The sequence below is a fragment of the Mastomys coucha genome, unplaced genomic scaffold, assembly GCF_008632895.1.
Source record: "Mastomys coucha isolate ucsf_1 unplaced genomic scaffold, UCSF_Mcou_1 pScaffold20, whole genome shotgun sequence".
NCBI lineage: Eukaryota > Metazoa > Chordata > Mammalia > Rodentia > Muridae > Mastomys > Mastomys coucha.
The window spans coordinates 142830257-142849021 of NW_022196903.1; the positions used below are offsets into that span (position 1 = coordinate 142830257).

Sequence of the window (18765 nt, forward strand, 5' to 3'; positions counted from 1 at the left end):
AAAAAAAAAAAAAAGAAGTCATACCAAAATGCACAAACTAGTTAACAAGTCATCCAAACAGTAAATGGGCAGTGGATCTGAACTGACACTTTAAAAAATGAATTAGTACAAATGACCAATAAATGTGGAAGAACGGCCGGGCGGTGGTGGCGCATGCCTTTAATCCCAGCACTTGGGAGGCAGAGGCAGGCGGATTTCTGAGTTCGAGGCCAGCCTGGTCTACAGAGTGAGTTCCAGGACAGCCACGGTTACACAGAGAAACTCTGTCTCGAAAAACCAAAAAAAAAAAAAAAATGTGGAAGAACATTAAACAACTGTAGGCATCAGGGAAATACAACTCAATGTTGAGTTTCTATTTCAGCCCTGTCAGAATGGCAGTCATTAAGAAAACAAACAACAGGGGCTGGAGTGATGGCTCAGTGGTTAAGAGTACTGACCGCTCAGCCATAGGACCCAGGTTACATTCCCAGCACCCACATGGGGACTCACAACCATTCATAACTCCAGTTCTAGGGAGTCTTCTTCTGACCTCTATGTACTCTTAGACAAAAAAATAAATAAATCTTAAAAATTAAAAATTAAAAAATGCTGGTGATGATGAGAGAAAAAGAGCACCCTTCTTTACTATTGGGAAAGTGAACTAATTCAGCCATTAGGAAGTTAGTAGTGAAAATTGTTCAAAAATAAAAATAAAAATAAAACTTTTAGCCAGGTGTGGTAGCTCAGGGCTATAGTCTCAACACTTAGGAGACAGAGGCAGAAGAATCACTGCAAGTTCAAAGCAACTCTTCACCTACATAATGAGTTCTAGGACAGTGATAGTAGCAGGACCTTGTCTCAAAACTCCAAATCAGGCTGGCAAGTGCATTTGCCGAATATGCTTGATGACCTGAGTTCAATCCCTAGGACCCTAATAAAGGTAGCAGACACACAGACACACACATAGACACACAAATTAAAATTTTAAAAGTACACTTTTGAAGAACACCTAAACCAACTGAACAATTGGTCAATATCCCATATGATTCATATATCATTTATGGATAAATACCTAAAGAATCAAAGCCACCTACTACAGAAATATCTACATACCCAAGTTCAATGACATCAACCTAGGTGTCCCTCAACAAATGAATGGATAAAGAAACTATGACAAAAATAGTAACATATCACAGAGTCAAACACATGCCTGTAATCACAGTACTAGAGTATTCTTGTGTGTTTGAAGCCAGCCAGGGCGATGTAACAAGACCATACCTCAAGAAAAAAAAAAAACAAAAAGGAGAAAGGGAAGGAGGGGGAGGAAAGGAGGAAAAGGAAGAGAAGCAGAGGAGGAAGCGTATGAACACAAAGCCATAAAGAATGAAGGATATCACTTGCAGGAAACAGATACACTGGAGACCATCACAATCAGTGAAACAAGCCATCTCACGAAAAAAATATCACATTTTCCCTCAGTAGATGGACCAGCGGTGGGAAGAACAGTAAGGACATGAGAGTAAAGAGGAAATATTCAGAGTGTGGAGGGCAATGGGGAAGGAGATGAGGATGCTCAGGAATAACAGGCGACATTGGTCACATCCTAGCATATGCTTGTATAGAAATACCTCAATGAAACACCTGCCCTAACAATCAATATGCTAATAACAGTAAGTATGAGCCAGGCATTGGGCTGTAATCCCAAAGCTGGGGATAAAGGGGTAGGCGGGTCATAAATTTGGGACCAGTCTAGCTTAACACCAAATCTGACAGCAGCTTGATCTTGGACTCCCCAACCTTCAAAGCAATGATAAAAGTTTCTGTTGTTCTAAGTTGACTATCAAAAGACCCACACAACACAGTTCTACCCAAGACCTTCCCACTAGTGAAAACAAGACAAGATTAACAAAGTGACTTTATGGATAAAGCAAGAAATCATGGTCTGGAAACAAACAGATGGCACAGATATAATTACAAAGATGGGAAAAACCCCTAGGCTGGTTCATCATTCCACTTCAGTGAGAAAGTCAAAAGGCCTGGGGGATTCCCTCTCAGCCATACTAGGTATGAACCAATAAGTAGTTTAAAAAACAAGAAATTAGCCGGGCGGTGATGGCGCACACCTTTAATCCCAGCACTTGGGAGGCAGAGGCAGGCGGATTTCTGAGTTCAAGGCCAGCCTGGACTACAGAGTGAGTTCCAGGACAGCCAGGACTACACAGAGAAACCCTGTCTCGAAACAAACAAACAAACAAACAAAAAAACAGCAAGAAATTATAAAGAAAGATAGTATGCTGAAAAAGAAGTCTATAGTTTTTAGCATATGTTTATTCAAAGGAAGAAAGAAATGGGGGGGGATAGTAAAGAAAGAGGAAGTAAGTTACTTTAAATGATCTACTTAAGCTTGCAGAAAAGTCAGAAGCTCTGTAGTCATGCTAAGGTGGGAGATGCATGATTTAAAATTCCTTGTATATTAACGATATAGGATAATTCCTACTTATTGATGAAAAGTATCTTAAATCTAAACTCGTGGAAATCACAGAATTTAGCATGCAAAATATAGATGTACTGAAAGACCCCTGGGGGAGACCCCCACTCAAATCTCGGGAGGACGTACACCCAAGGAATCACGAGAGACCACATCTTGATGTAATTACAAGAGGTATATTTTGATTTCAGGACGCCCTGGTTCAGCACCACACCTATCTCACACAGGAGATAGGGGAGCCGACCACGAGGCTTGAAAGTTAGAGGTTTTTATAGGAAAAAAGGGTCTGAGGGAACAAAGGGATCAGGGTGGTCATACATGATTGGCTAGTTCAAATATTAACTATTACGTACGGAACAGAGTGGAAAATTCTTAAGGTTGGTGTTAATCTGAGTCAACAGAGCATCTGACCTTAAACCATATCTGAGAGGACCAGATGGTCTATTACTTAGTGTCTGCCAGGCACGTCTTTGCAGGCCTAGGCCTTGGGCATGTCCTCGTTTGTCTAGACATGTTTTCTTCTATGTTTATAGTTTTATGTCTTCTTGACCTGCCAGCTCTTATGATATCTAACAACTTGTTTGCTCTTTCCCAGGCCTATGTGGCCAGTTTGTGATGGATTCTTAGGCCCATAACTTTTCTTCCTAGTCAGCACAGGTTTAAAGCTTTAATTTCTCCTTACAGTACATTTTATAGAAATTCTGATTTTTCACAATTAACGAAGTGTCTGTTTTGCTTTTGTTTTTTTCTGTTGTTTTTTTGGGGGGGTATTTTTGAGGGGGCTTTTTTGTTTTTGTCTTTTTGAGACAGAGTTTCTCTGTGTAGTCCTAGCTGTCCAGGAACTCACTCTGTAGACCAGGCTGGCCTCGAACTCAAAAGACCTGCCTGCTTCTGCCTCCAGAGTACTGAGATTATAGGTGTGTACAACCTCCGGCCCTGCTCAAAGTTTCTGTTTTTAACAAGAAAAAACAATTTCACTTGGAGCTGGACAATGCAACTTTCTGGGCCCCCAAAAGTAGTTTTCAGTCTTATTATTGGATAAATAACCATGCAATATTCTTTGTTTTGTTTGTTTACAATAAGGTCTCTCCATGTAACCTCGACTATCCTGCAACTCCCTGTGTAGACCAGTCTGGCTTTGAATTTACATAGATGTGCCTGCCTCTGTCTCCCAAGTGCTGAGAGTAAAGGTGTGCACCATCACACCAGGCTCCATCAAATATCCTTGACACTGACAACTACTTTTGAAGTACTAGAGATCAAATTCCAGGAGTTGTACATGCTAGGTAAGTGCTCTACTACTGAGCTGGCCCCAATGGTAACAACTTTACCCTGACTATTTTTATTGTGTTTATATATTTATATACCTGTACATGTGTGCAAGTCACAGTACAACTAGCAGGAGTCAGTTCTCTCCTTCTGTCATGTAGGTTCTGGAGCTTAAACACAGGTCATAAGGCAGCAAGCACCTTTACTCACTGAAACATCTTACCAGGCCCGTTGATTCTTGACTACTAAATTGCATGCATCCGTGCATTTTATTCTAAGTTTCTTTTTTTTTGTTTTTTTTGGTTTGTTTGAGACAGGGTTTCTCTATATAGCTCTGGCTGTCCTGGAACTCACTCTGTAGACCAGGCTGGCCTCGAACTCAGAAATCCGCCTGCCTCTGCCTCTCCCAAGTGCTGGGATTAAAGGTGTGCGCCACCACCGCCAGCTTATTCTAACTTTCTTTAAACCTTAAATATCTCGAGATTATAATTTTTGAAGATGAATTACCCAAGAACTATTAAGAAAAGCATCAATCTCTATAAACTCTTGTACTGACAATACAGTTAATCTAGGGAGTCATTCAGTTAATGGTAGCTACAAACATGAAAGTAAGTCTTAAGTTAATGGTAGTTACAAACATGAAAGTAAGTCTTAAGCTGCTAACTCATAGTCAAGACCATCGGATTCTCTTACGTGTAGACTATCAAGAGAAAACCACATCTACTAGGCTCCATTTAGAAGACACTGAGAGTTTTTAACATATCCTACATGGTAAAATTTATAGTCACCCAGGCCCCAGTTCAAATGTGTCTAAGGCCAAAGAATGTCAATCTGTTTAATGACTCCAAACAGGCTAAAATTCAAAGAAAATGCATGCTGAAATCAAAATCCAAGTCATTTCTATGACAGTTTATACATACAGTCCCAGTACACAGGAGTAAAAGCAGGAAAATCATAAGTTTACAGTATGAGCTACAAAAGCAAGACCTGCCTCAAAAAAGCATTGGGTCAGTGAGATGGCTCTATAGGTGAAAGCCTCAAAACTGAGTTCAATCCCTAGGACTCACATGGTAGAAGCAGAGAACCAACTCCTGCAAACTGTTCTCTGATATCCACACACACGCACAGTCAAACAAGTCTATATTTTTTTATTTTTTTTTAAAGCAAAATACGGGGCTGGAGAGATAGCTCAGTGGTTAAAAGCAGTGGCTGCTCTTGTAGAGGACCCAGCTTTGGTTCCTAGCACTACATGATGGCTCACAGCAATCTGAACTCCAGTTTTCAGAGATTCTACACCTTCTTCTGGCTATACAGGCTCCAGGCACATGTATGGCACACATACATACATGGTGGCAAACACTCATGCACATAAAATAATAATTTAATCTTTATAAGTTAACAATAAGTTTTTAAAAGCAAAATCAACTACAGTACAAATCATAAGTAGAAGACTTTACCATTCTCCTCTATGTCGGCTTTCTCTGCTTTTGAGTGATTTTCACGGTTTACCGTTTGTCGTGTAGCACAGACCTGCTTCAGGCCAAGGAAAAGGAAGAGAATGGAGGGGAGGATCTGTGCAGCCACAGCATCCACAGCAGGAGGTCGGTTCTGCAGCTCCAAGAGCACGCTCAGTCCTATTATACACATCTTCCGGTCATGGTGTCTGCAAAATGTGGAAAACATAAAGATGCAGTCACAAAGGACCAACTCCAGACCTGTGGTTCTCACCCTTCCTAATGTTGCAACCCTGCATACACTTCCTCATGCTGTGCTGATCCCAACCATAAAATTACTTTCATTCTACTTCATAACTGTAATGTTGCTACTGTTATGGATCATAGTGTAAATATTTTTGGAGATATTTAGTCATGGCACACAGGTTGAAAATCACTGCTCTAGAAAAACTAAAGCAATTGAAGCCTGTGTAAACCAAATTCTACAAACAGACCAACTGTTATCACCAAAGGCCTGTGGGGAAAGTCAAGTGTGGTGGCTCAAACCTATAATCCCAACACTGAGGAGGCTGAGGCAGGGGTATTGTAAACTCAAAGTGAACCTGGACTATAGAGCCACCATTTCAAGGCCAGTCTGGGCTCTATAACAAGACTTGGCTTCAGGAGGGAAGGGCTTATAGAAGGCTGCCATTAGCATTTGCCCTTGCTATAATTCCACTTATGATTAATGAAAGAGCTATATCCAAATGTAGGTATACTGAGGTTTGCTAGAGTCGAAATGGCTCCTTGACAGCATAATGGAAAAAGTGAAGAGCTCTTCCTCCACACTGTGCTCTCCTAGCCTGGTCCTCAGGGCTTCTGGGCAGATAGACTCCATCTACACCAACCCAGGGCGCCAAAAGCTATTTCAAAACATCAGCATCAAGCATGCTGACCTGGCTAACTACACATACATCTGCCATCAGCCTTTTCTGTAACAGATTAAAAAGAAAATTAATTCCAAAAGAAAATGATTGGTTAATTTAAATTAGACATATTTTTCCATGAAATATTTCTTTTGTTTTAAAACATCAAAATTAAAAGTCAAAAGCTAGGAAAGAAAAGGCTCAGTGAGTAAGAGCAATTGCTGTTCTTCTAGAGGACCTGAGCTTGATTCCCAGCACCCACAGCAAGTGGCTTATAACCACCTACACCACCAGCTCCAGGAGATCCAACACCTGCTCTAGAAGATCCAACACCTGTTCTGGCCTCAGAGCATACCCAAGCATGCACAGCATACACATGGCATGCCTCCACACAGAAATACACACATATACATGAATAAAAATAAATCGTAAAAGCTCAGTACTCAGAATGTAGTGACAGGAGGATCAGGTGTTCAAGGCCAGGCTGGGTACATGAGATCAGTCTTGAAAAGAATAAAGTTAAAACCTACACTAAGCACTATATTCTGTATCTTTCTATCAGATTATACTTCTAATCCATATTCCTAATTATGTGGACTGGAGTGATGGCTCAGCAGATAAAGGTGCTGCTTTAAGAACGCTTTAAGAGGGAGCTGGAGAGATGGCTTAGTGGTTAAGAGCACTGACTGCTCTTCTGAAGGTCCTGAGTTCAAATCCCAGCAACCACATAGTGGCTCACAACCATCCGTAATGAGATCTGACACCCTCTTCTGGAGTGTCTGAAGACAGCTACAGTGTACTTACATATAATAAATAAATAAACTTTTAAAAAAACAGAATGCTTTAAGAATAGAACAGACTCCTAAAAGCTGCCCTCAGGTATGCACATGCCATGATACACATCTGCCCATACACATACACTGGCATACATACAAAATGAATAATTTTTTAAATATTCTTAATTTTCAAAATTTTAAATAATACACTAAAACAGTCCCCAAGATATGAAGATTATCTCAAAACACAGCTCTATATTAAAAAGTAAATTTCCTGCAAATGTAAAGGCACACACCCAAGGAAGTAATCGGTGTCGTTCATCCACTGGTTTATGAACTGCGATGTGACAGGTCCTGGGTTGTGTGGCAGCTGGACTTGCTCCAGTGTGTGGAACAGCAGTTCAGGGCTGTAGTAAAGAGCTGCGATGGCCACCTGGAGACACATTGTGCGCAGCTCACTGGTCTTGACCCCACGTGTTAATCTCTCCAAGACAAGTTGAATGAACAGCGGGATACACTGGAGGAGAGGACGGAAGCAAGAGTCACCCACATGTGGTGACCAGGAGACTCTCTGGATCATCAATAAATGAATGAGTCTTTGTGACAATAAGTGTTTGCTTATTTCAATTGTGTGGAGGAGATTTTTAAAGACCTACATTTCCACTGAACTCAGAGAGACTAAGTAGATAAAAAGTAATAGTTGAAGAAGTCTCTCCTTTTACGTCCACACTGCAGCCAGCTGGAGATTGCCTATGAGCTTGTCCTTTAAAACAGTTCACTCAATCGGTCACTTCCATGTCCAAGGTAAATGACACAGTTGGGATTTATGTCAATTTGGAAATAATTGAATGAGAGTATGACATGATCAGTATGTCTCCTGAAAAACAAAATCCTACAACTACACCCAAAAGCTCAAAAACACACTCCAGATGGGCACACAATGGAATCTGTTGACTTTTGTCTCGCCCATTTCCCCTCGATTTGATCCTAGAAACCCTTTTGTTTTGTGAATGTCTATTAGCACCCATAGTAAGTGTGGGTTGCAGAACTCTGCTTCCACTCACTGTTGTCCATTAGCCTCCCTACCCAGGGAAGATTCTGTAGGCAAAACTATGCTCTTGTCTTTTACCCAGCTCTCTCCTCTAATGCCTTCTCTTTTCTGATGTGATCTCCTGCTTTCCTCACACCTACACCAGCCACAGCTTCCTTGCTGATCGGCAGAAGACTTGTCCATAGGTAACGCACTCAACAACCAAAACCCTGGTCTTAGACCTTGTCATTTTGCTGCTCAGGGTTCTCTGTCTAACTGCTCAGAGCAGGATCTAAAACACGATTTTTACTTTGCGAGCCATATGATCTCCATTACACATGCTCCTATTTGTTTCTCTGTTATTGCTATTATTGTTGTGAATGTTTCTGAGTCATTGTTTCCTATTATTCAAATAGGACTTGTACCAGCAAGCACAAACTCTGACTGCCTTTTTAACTGTCCATCAAAACATAAGTAGAATATCAATCAAGCATGGGCATTTTTTATGTAAATGCCCAGGAGGATGCTTTTCTGACATGTATCACCTGGTCAATTCCCCTTCCTTTGCACTGAAGAATGATGACTTCCAAGAGTTTCGCAGCATAGCACTCAGCATCTTCTCCAGCCTCTCCACACAAAACCTAGAGAGATAAGTTAGTTCAGCATGAGTGCCACAGAGAAGTCGATGACACCACAGGAAGCAAACCTTGTGAATTCAGTCACAGAAACCAGTTTTGCTGAGGGGACAAACACAACTGCTGTATGCAGCAGCTTTCTTGCCCCTACAATGGAGGGTTTGTGGCCTGAAGACTGACAAGTGAGATAAAAGTGTTATCACAGAGCTACAGGGATTTTTTAAAAATCTCAGTTTAGGGGCTGGTGAGGTGGCTCAGCGGGTAAGAGCACTGACTGCCCTTCCAAAGGTCCCAAGTTCAAATCCCAGCAACCACATGGTGGCTCACAACCACCTATAATCTGACACCCTCTTCTGGTGTGTCTGAAGACAGTTATAGTGTACTTACATATAATAAATAAATTGTAAAAAAAAAAAAAAAAAAATTTGCACAGCTCTGTAAGCTCTTTATAATTTAAGTGGGACCCAAACCAGATACACAATTTACCAGTTTAGAGCTCTTACCAGCCCCCTGACTCACACCCTGATAATGAGAACCATGGCTTAACTTTTTGGTTTCTAGCTATTTGAGCTTTCCACAATTTGCTTTGCCAGCTTGATGTATTACAAGTTCACACCACACACACACACACACACACACACACACACACACACATACACACACACTTCCCTGAAGGAGGTAAGCATGACTTAGTCATCAAAAAAATTCTAAGGTATAACCAAATAGTGGTTAAGATAATACTGTGGACAACTATGTCTGTGCATAAATACATCCATGAATCATCACGTACTAAACTAAGTGTTGCTAACTTTTGTAACTCTCATCATTGTTTACATTGTTTGTGCTCAGATTACCTATATCTAGGTACATAGGTGGCTTCTAATATACATTCAATTAAAAGTTAAGTAACTGGTTACCTGTATGGTTAGTTTTTCTAGCACTTCCATTTAATTACTAACAAAGCTCGTGTTTTTAAATTTTCTTTTGAGATTTATTTAACTTTATGTATCTTGTTTCCATATATTCATGCCTGGTGCCCACAGAGGCCAGAGGAGGCTATCCAAAAACCCTGAAACTGAAGTCACAAATGGTTATGAACCACCATGTGGGTACTGAGAACCGAACCTGGATCTTCTGCAAGAGCCACAAGTGTTCTTAACCACTGAGCCATTTTTCCAGCACATACAAGTTTATATTTTGGAGAGAGAAAAAAATGGAAAGAAAAATAGAGATCTGGCCCTCTTGTTCTCTATCCATGGACTCGCTCAACCATAAGCCAAATGTTTTTTTAAGACTTGGACCTACTGAATGCATACAGATTCTTTCTCTTGTTGTTATTCCCTGACCCACATGGTTTAACAACTATTTACATAACACTATACCATATTAAGTGTTATGAAAGTAAGTTAAAGTGCATGCCGAGATGTACAAGGGCTATGTAGCCTAATACCCACAGGGGTCTTGGAATGGTCTCTGGACACTGAGAGATGGTTGTATTAACTTAGAAAATTTCAAAGTTCATAGATATCAAAGTGACATAAGTGTAACACATACTGTGAAACTTTCAGATTACAACAATCACAAACTCATTTTTAAAATGAAATTGACGAATCTCTTCAGGTAAAGCAATATAAACTAAATACGTAAACTCTGTGAAGAGTCACATGACAGTTGACAGGATACACTTACCTTCCTGCACATTGTGAATAAGACTTCTAAGTGCTTTGGATTTGACAGCAGAGCGTTGGTGTCTACTGTCACGTAATTATGCAGGAGAGGCATCATATCTGGGAAAAGATCCAGAATCTCATTGAGACTTGTGCAACAGGTGCAGAAATGAATGATTCCCACTGGAACCACAGATCCGTCTCCCTTAGCAACCACAAATACTAGGAAAGGTCATGATATACCTGCTCTATTTATACCTGAAGACAAGGCAGACTAGGAAGGTTAAAATTCTCACTGTTTTTCTGACTTTTCCCTGTCCCCATTCCCACTGCACTCAGCACTGTCCGACATACAGCCAGGGCCTCGCTGACTGGCCTCTCGGAAGCACCCTTGCGGCTTCCTCTCCTGTCAGAATGCAAACTACAGAAGGGCTGCAGCTACTCACTGCTAAATGGCTGGGCTGATAACAATGCTTAGAACACAGCTGTGTTCAGAAAGTATTTACTCAATTTATACATGATCCATACTCTAGCTGCAAACTAACATAAGAAACAAGACATGTTACCCACCTCCTCTGCCTATCAAGGGGCTGAAACACTGCTATTACCACCCCACCCTTTTCTTGACAATAAAATGAAAACATCTGATTAGTACTGAATCATGAATTGTTAAGGGAAGTACATCTAGAAAGAAAAACTGTTGTACAATCAATTCATGCCTGTAAAGTACTCGAAGCAATCCTGCTGGAAAACTTCATATAAAATGCCCAGGAGCTGCCACATCTGCGGGGAGATGGCATGGCAGGTTAAATTGTATGCCAGGGAAAGGATTTCCTCATAGAACTCTAGAAGAGAAAAACCTCTTGTTAGAATTTGAGGAAACAGCAAGATTAAAGGGAACCACACACAGGACTCAAACACATCCCTCCCACATGTCACATGCTTCCCTGTACCCCTTCCTCAGTGACATCAGCCAGAGAAGCTGCCTTCAGCTCTTACTGAGATCTACCCTCCACTCAACAAAGTAGGACAACAATCTGCACATAGTACTGAAAAATATATTTAAAATTTCTATTTTAGGATATGTGTAGTGACACATGCCTTTAATTCCAACACTCTGTAGGCAGAGACAGGCAGATCTCTAAGTTCAAAGCCAGCCTGGTCTACATAACAAGTTTCAGGCTAGCCAAGATAAAGTGAAATCCTAAGAAGAAAATTGAAATTTCAGCTGAGGCATAGTAGTGCACACGTTTAATCTCAGCACTTGGAAGGCAGAGGCAGAGGCAGGTAGCTCTCTGTGAGTTTGAGGCCAGCCTATATAGTGAGTTTCAGGACAGCCAGAGCTACATAATGAGATCCCATCTCAAAAACAAAACAAAACAAAAACAAAAACAAAAAACAAAAATAAAACAACAACAAAAATCAAATGTCTATTTTATAACACAAAATAGTTTCTATCTATAAGATATTACAAATGTATAACAGAACTGTATTAGCATGCCTCTATCATGTAGATTTAAAACTTATAAACAATTAGTAATATTCTCGGAGAGCTTAATGATACAGAGATAATATATATTACTATCACATTTTTAGTTTTATCAATAGCTATAAAATATATAGCATTTTCTCCAAATTATAGAACTTATAGTTTGAACAGTATTCTTCAGTTTGCCTCAGAATACTTTATACCTAATATAAGTGAAGAGGCCCAAAGAGATGTTCTGTATTCACACACCCTATCATTACTCTCAGTCAAACACATAGCTTTCTACATTCCAGACTAAAGCAATTTCACCCATTTCCTCTCTCTCCCTCTCCTCATCTTCTTCTCCTTCCCTCCTTTCTCCCCTTTCTTTCCTTCCTCTCTTCTTCCTCCCTAATGCCCCACTACAGTCTCAAGTAGCCCAGGCTGGCCTCAAACTATGTAGCCAAAAATGGATGACCTTGAACTTCTGATCTTTTTGCTTCCACATCACAATTGCTGTCCTACTCACATTAGTGTATGTGGTGTTGGGAACAAAACCCAGGGATTCCTGCATAGCAGGCAAGCATTCTACCAACTGACCTACGACCTATAACCCCAGTTCTTCTCTTAAAATGTAAATATTGCATTCTCCAGCCTTTACATTTTCTAAAACCAGAAATTCTTCACTGCACACATTAAGAGTTAGCCGCTGAATTAAAATATGCCTAGCTATTATCAAAAAGCTGAGCTTTAAGTTTAAAGAAAGCAAGTTCCCCTTTCTCAAAACCGTGTACCTCACTAAGTTTAAAGGGCTAAAAATTACACTTCATCAAAAATTACGGTTCATCAAATTAAAAAAAAAAATCTCCGTTTACCTTTTCTCCAACCTCTGAACTTACCAATGACGTGCTTTTGTAAAACAAGATCAATGATTCGTAGACAGATGTTCTCCAATTGCTGTATAATCTAAAGATAAATTTTAAAGAGTCTGAAATTCACTGTGATCATTCTAAAGTTAACAAATAAATTAGTGTCATCCCAATGAAATATCTACAAGATATTTTCTGAGAGTAGAAGTTGTAATCTTCATGGGAAAAGTAAATACGAAAAATTACAGGAAAGTACTGACAGTCGACAAGAGATAGTGATACAAGTTAAACCTGTGGAAAATCAGAATTAGATACCTCCTTACTTCACATTCTATACCAAATAAATTCCTTATGGATCAAAGATTTCTATGTAAAAAACCATAACATAAAAAAATACCAGAAAAAGTACAAGAATCCTTGTACAACCATAAGGAGGTAAAGAAAGTCACAACCAAAACAAGAACTTAAGACACTGAAGCACCTGACTGCAAAAAATATCAAGTATTCCTGCACAAGGACATGAGCAGATCACGACAAATGACATTGAGACTAAAATACTGTTGAGTGGTATCACAAATCATAGATTCCCCTTATACACAAAATCTAACAGAAAAATAGGTAAAGCCTATAAAAAACAAAAAACCTCCAGCTCATGGAGAGATGGTCACTCTCACCTAAGGGTGAGATTACAGACTGAATACAGCAGCTAAGGCTGCATCAGAAGTGTGGGGTAGGAAAGGCAGTTGCTCTGGATCTCAGGAGTACACACTCGTATGTAATCTCAGCCAACATCCCCTCAAGGAATTGGCTCACAGACACTTGCCACTCCTGTGACAGGACTTGGAAAAGGCCATTCAATGCAACAGTATATGTGACACTAACAACCAAATATTCATTTAACAGGGAATGTCAGTATCTACTCACTAGTGATTGGCCATGTAAATCTGACAGACATACAAGAGAATTCTATTAAAACCATTAAAACCATAGGCTTACTGACTGGTATGGAAGAATCACAAGATACACTGCGTAAAACATGTCAGTTAAAACTACTGCATAATATGTTGTTATGCAGCTCTTGTCTCTGAGCAAAGCAACTGGCATCTCCACCAGATTAGCTGTGATGGCCTGCAAGCGTCCATCAGGAGCAGACCTATCAACTACTGACACTCCTCACAGGAGAAGATGGGGAAAAGCATTAGACCCAAACCTGAGAATTCTCCCAGCCACCTATATTCAATTCTTCCCTAAATATACACAGGCCTTAGTGTCTTGGAAAGGGGCTAAAGTATATAGGCTGAAGTAGGGGAGGGGTAACTGAAGAGAGCCTCTCCATCTCTGAGGAAACCAACACCCATGCTGAATGAAGATATTCCAGTGAATGTGTGTATGGATTCCAGGTCTTCCTCCCAACACCCCTTACCTGCACTTAGCATTACAGAACACAGTAAGACCAAACCTCAACACATCTGTCCTGTGAACTGAGCTGGGCTTTCATATACTACTATCTGCTGAGACATCTCCTTAGCTTTGAACTTCCTCTTAGTAAAAGTGAACTCTGGAAACCATACTTCTTTCAAAGAAGAACACACCTATGATTACTTAGAAAAGGCAAAATTTGGAAATCTAATATGGTACCCAAGCAGGTTTATTTTTATCTGATGTTTTAAGGATATCAGCAGAGTCTAAATTTTGGATCATTTGAACTTCAAAATAATAGTTTAGCATATAGCAAGTTATCAAACTGCACCCTAAAAGTCATTATTTCAATTAAATTAAAAAAAAAAAAAATACTACAAGAGGGCTGGAGAGATGGCTCAGCGGTTGAGAGCACTGGATGCTCTTCCAGAGGTCCTGAGTTTAATTCCCAGCAGCCACATGGTTGCTCAAAGCCATCTATAATGAGATCTGGTGCCCTCTTCTGGCCTGAAGGCATATATGCAGGCAGAATAGCATATATATATAATAAATAAATAAATCTAAAACTAAAACAAACACTTTAAAAAGGCCACAAGTAAAATTAAAATTGAATATTAGAATATGCTCTAAGATTGAATTGTACATTTACACAAAAGTGATTTTTGTGTAAATCACTCAGCACTGATTTTCAACTTTCTTTTGATTTTTAACTTTTATTCATTTAAAATATATTTGATACAATAAACAGGCATAGTAGCACCTAGTTTTAATCCCAGCATTTGGAAGCCAGACGCAGGTGGATCTCTGTAAGTTCAAGGCAAGCTTGGTCTACAGAATGATTTCTAGGAATAGCCAGAGCTACACAGTGAGACCCTGTCTTAGGGAAAAAAAAAAAAAAAAAAAAGTCGGGGGCTGGCGAGATGGCTCAGCAGGTAAAAGCACTGACTGCTCTTGCGAAAGTCCTGAGTTCGGATCCCAGCAACCACATGGTGGCTCACAACCACCCGCAATAAGATCTGATGCCCTCTTCTGGTGCATCTGAAGACAGGGGCCAAAAAAAAAAGTCTGATACAGCAGCTGGTCATGACTGTGCATGCTTTTAATCTCAGCCACTCAGGAGACAAGACAGGAAGGTGTATTTCTATGAATTTGAGGCCAACTATAATATATCTACTATGTAGTGAGTTGTAGGTCAGCCAGGGCTATACAATGACACTGGGTGTGGATATATATATGTATGTGTTGAGGAGTTAATAATTGAAAATCCTGAGAAGATATTTAGTTAAACTCTGAACCTTACTCAGTTACTCCAGTCATCAAATCTCTTCTCAGAAGTTGTAGTTTTGTTTTGTAATCTGAAATTTTTCTATTGCCAAGCTAGCAAAAAGTGAGTTCACGTATTTGTCTTTCATGAAGATGATAATATATTTTGCTGAAATCTTGTCCCTGGTGGAGTGTGAACAATATCTGCTTTCTTCTTCCACCTAAGGTCCCAGTGACTAACCAGAGTTTGATTCTACTACAATTACCCTGGAGAACCACTGAGTTTACTGAGCTTACTTAGACTGTGATGCTATGTGACCTCATCCCCAAGTTATTTCTGATTGGTAAATAAAGATGGCACAGCCAATAGCTGGGCAGCAGAGACATAGGTTAGGACATAGGAATAGAACATGGCCCTACGGGCTGGCCAATTGGAGTTAAGAGCAGCCCAGATGAAACATAGTAACTCGGAGCTATTGATAGGAAAGTAGATTCTAATAGCATGGAGGGTAGATATCTGCCCAGCTCTTGTGCTGCTTAAGGCTTATTTTAAACATAAAGGCCTTGTTATGTGACTTTTATCCAGAAACTGAATGATTAAAGGTGAGGTAGAAACCCCAGATCGGGATTAAAAATTTCAACAACACAGATGCTGGGCAGTGCAAAACTTTCTGTAGTAACTGCAGCCCCTGGGTACAATGTGCCTTCCACATACATGTACACATCCACATGTGGACACATACCTATAACTAAAATATACATATATGTATGTAACAATTAATGAAAAGAGAGGCCATGAATTTGAAAAGGGGCAAAAAGGAGTGGGAGGGTTTGGAGGGAAGAAAAGGGAGAGAGAAATGGTGTGATTATATGATAATCTCAAGAAGAGAAATACTTTTTAAAATTATTTTTTAATCTGTGAAAACTTTAAGAACAGGTGACCAGGAGAGCAAATTACAGCTCTTTACATACAGCTCTTTAATTATACAGAAGGCTTTACATTTTCATCTGTAGGTATGAAGCCAGATGTGATTTGCTAAGTGTGCCTCAACCTTAACTCATGCCTCCTTTTCAAATTATAGTAATTTTGAAGGTTCAACACTACTTGAAGTTAAAAAAAAATAGCACATTCAAAAATGCAAAATGCTTTCATTTTCAAATTTATGCAGTTTTCTCTCTTCACAATACCCATGCTTGGGAAAACGGAATTCAATGATTTCTAAGGTCTTGTAAAATTAAAAATAAAGGTGAAAGCATAATTAGCTTAAGTATAGTTGCTCTAAGTTACTTTGGTCTAACTCACTGTTATCAAGAAGACCAGAGTTTCAACATGAAAACACAAAAACAGAATATTGAATCCAAAAATGAAAGATCCACTTAAAGGCCTTCAGATACAGGAAGGACTGGTAGAGTAACACTACACTATTTCAGCAAGCTCCTTGGGTGCCTGACAAACACAGGATGAATCTGCAGTCACATAGTGTAAAGAACTGGCACCTGCTTCCCAAACCCTCACTTACTGAGCAAATCTGTCACTACTAAACATAGCAGTCTGTACTCACAGATACAATGAGCACATGGCTAATTTTCTTTAAGGAAAGGCCATGTTCCATTTGGGAAGGAGAACTGTGGGTTTTCCTGGAACTCGCTCTGTAGACCAGGCTGGCCTCGAACTCAGAAATCCGCCTGCCCCTGCCTCCCAAGTGCTGAGATCAAAGGCGTGCACCACCACTACCTGGCTGAACTATGGGTTTTCATCGGGAAAGCTGATATGTGACAAGAATGACCCAATGCAAATCTAGACCCATAACTGACCATTTATGATCAGGTACAATAACCCTGAAGTCTCCTGACCCTCACTTCTGCCTTTGCAAAGAGACTCTGTTACCTATTAACATTCTTGGACCAGCTAAGTACTGAATAGAACATCTAAACTCTTGTCCCTGGGCCTTAGATGTGACTCAGATGGAAGAGTGATTGCCTAGCATGCGTGAAGCTCTGGATGCCATCCCCAGCACTGCATAACTACATCTGTTTTATCCAAGCACAAGGGGAAACAAGTAAGGCCTGGAGGATCACCTAACCAAGGCCATCCTTGGTTACAGAGTAAGTTTGGGGCCAACCTGGGTGGCTGAAGACCTTATCTCAAAAATTTAATTCTATTTTATCTTAATGTTCCTCTGAGATTTGGATGTCTTCAAGTTTTTACTTATTCCTCTCCAGTCTTACTGCACCTCTAACATTACAACTAGGTTCCTTTACTGATACTGGCCACCGTAATTAAAAGCTCCATCCTTCTCCACTAAGATTAGACTGTGGGTTCCTAGAAGTCACAACCCTTGTTCTATTCAATCAGCAATTCACAGAAACCTAGCCTGGTACACAGTAGATATGATGACCTGAACTTAGGTTAGTCCAAAGGCTTATACTGTTGACTACAATAGACATGCAATTTCCCTCCTCGATCACCTTAATACATTACTTTAAAGTTTAAGAGCAACTTATTTGCTTGTGTGTTTGGAAAAAGGGTTTCACTACCTAGCCCAGGCTGGCCATGGACTGTAATCTTCCTGCGTAAATGCTGAAGTAAGAACAATTTTTAAAACTTACTAATATAACTAAGTATAAATCTTTAATACCAAGACCTGGTGAGACAGGTCAGCAGGTAGGATCACTGCTCGTTGTGCTGGAGAAATAGTTCAGTGGTTAAGAGTGCCTGTAGCTTTTTCAGAGGACCTGGGTTCATATCCCAGCATCCATGACAAGCAGCCCACAACTGCCTTAATATAACTCCAATTCCAGGAGATCTGGTATCCTCTTCTGAGGACACCCATACATAGGACGCACACACATTTGATATATACACACAAATACATAATCCTGGCATGTACACACAAACACATACACAATAAATAAAAAGACAAGAATTTATAACCATTGGTCACATAAATTTCAGTTAATATGACCATTCTAATAAAACACAAGGTACCCCACCCACCTCTGGATGATCTTCCACAACTGTTAAGATAGTGTCAATGGTGTGTAAAATTCCCATGGCCATGACAGTTTTGTCTTCAATTTCTTCATACTCATCACTCTGAAGAACTTTACCAAATATCTCAGCCTGTGAAAATTACGTTATAAAACTCAACAGTTGGTACCATAGCAAAGGAGCAGCACTGCACACCAAAGGCTAGCATTTCTCAGACACTGAGTTCTACACTTTGTTGACTGAATCACCTCTTTTCTTGCAATGACAAATTATGGCATGCTTTAAGTATAACCACCCTTTTGTATCCACTGTAGTTACACACATGAAACACAAATTAACTAATGTAACCAATAGCTGATATTTATTTAACTGTTAGTTATCTTAAGGCAAATAAAGTTGAAATCTAGAAATACTGAAAACAAGTGTTTCTAAAAGGAAAAATGTGACAGAATATTTAGAAAATGAAAGCAGAGCGGGCAGTGGTGACACATGCCTTTAATCCCAGCACTTGGGAGGCAGAGGCAGGTAGATTTCTGAGTTCAAGGCCAGCC

General features: G+C 39.9%; 1 protein-coding gene across 2 annotated transcripts in view; it reads right to left on the minus strand.

Moving 5' to 3' along the window:
* Positions 1-18765, minus strand: part of Ipo8 (importin 8) — a 67923-nt gene that overhangs the window by 8875 nt on the left and 40283 nt on the right. For both annotated transcript variants that reach the window (XM_031383955.1, XM_031383956.1), the window contains exons 16-22: positions 18221-18346; positions 12571-12637; positions 10923-11048; positions 10226-10323; positions 8447-8542; positions 7168-7388; positions 5194-5399 (exon numbers count right to left, since the gene is read on the minus strand). In XM_031383955.1, the coding sequence (XP_031239815.1) occupies positions 5194-5399; positions 7168-7388; positions 8447-8542; positions 10226-10323; positions 10923-11048; positions 12571-12637; positions 18221-18346 (940 nt within the window). The remainder of the gene's footprint in view (positions 1-5193; positions 5400-7167; positions 7389-8446; positions 8543-10225; positions 10324-10922; positions 11049-12570; positions 12638-18220; positions 18347-18765) is intronic.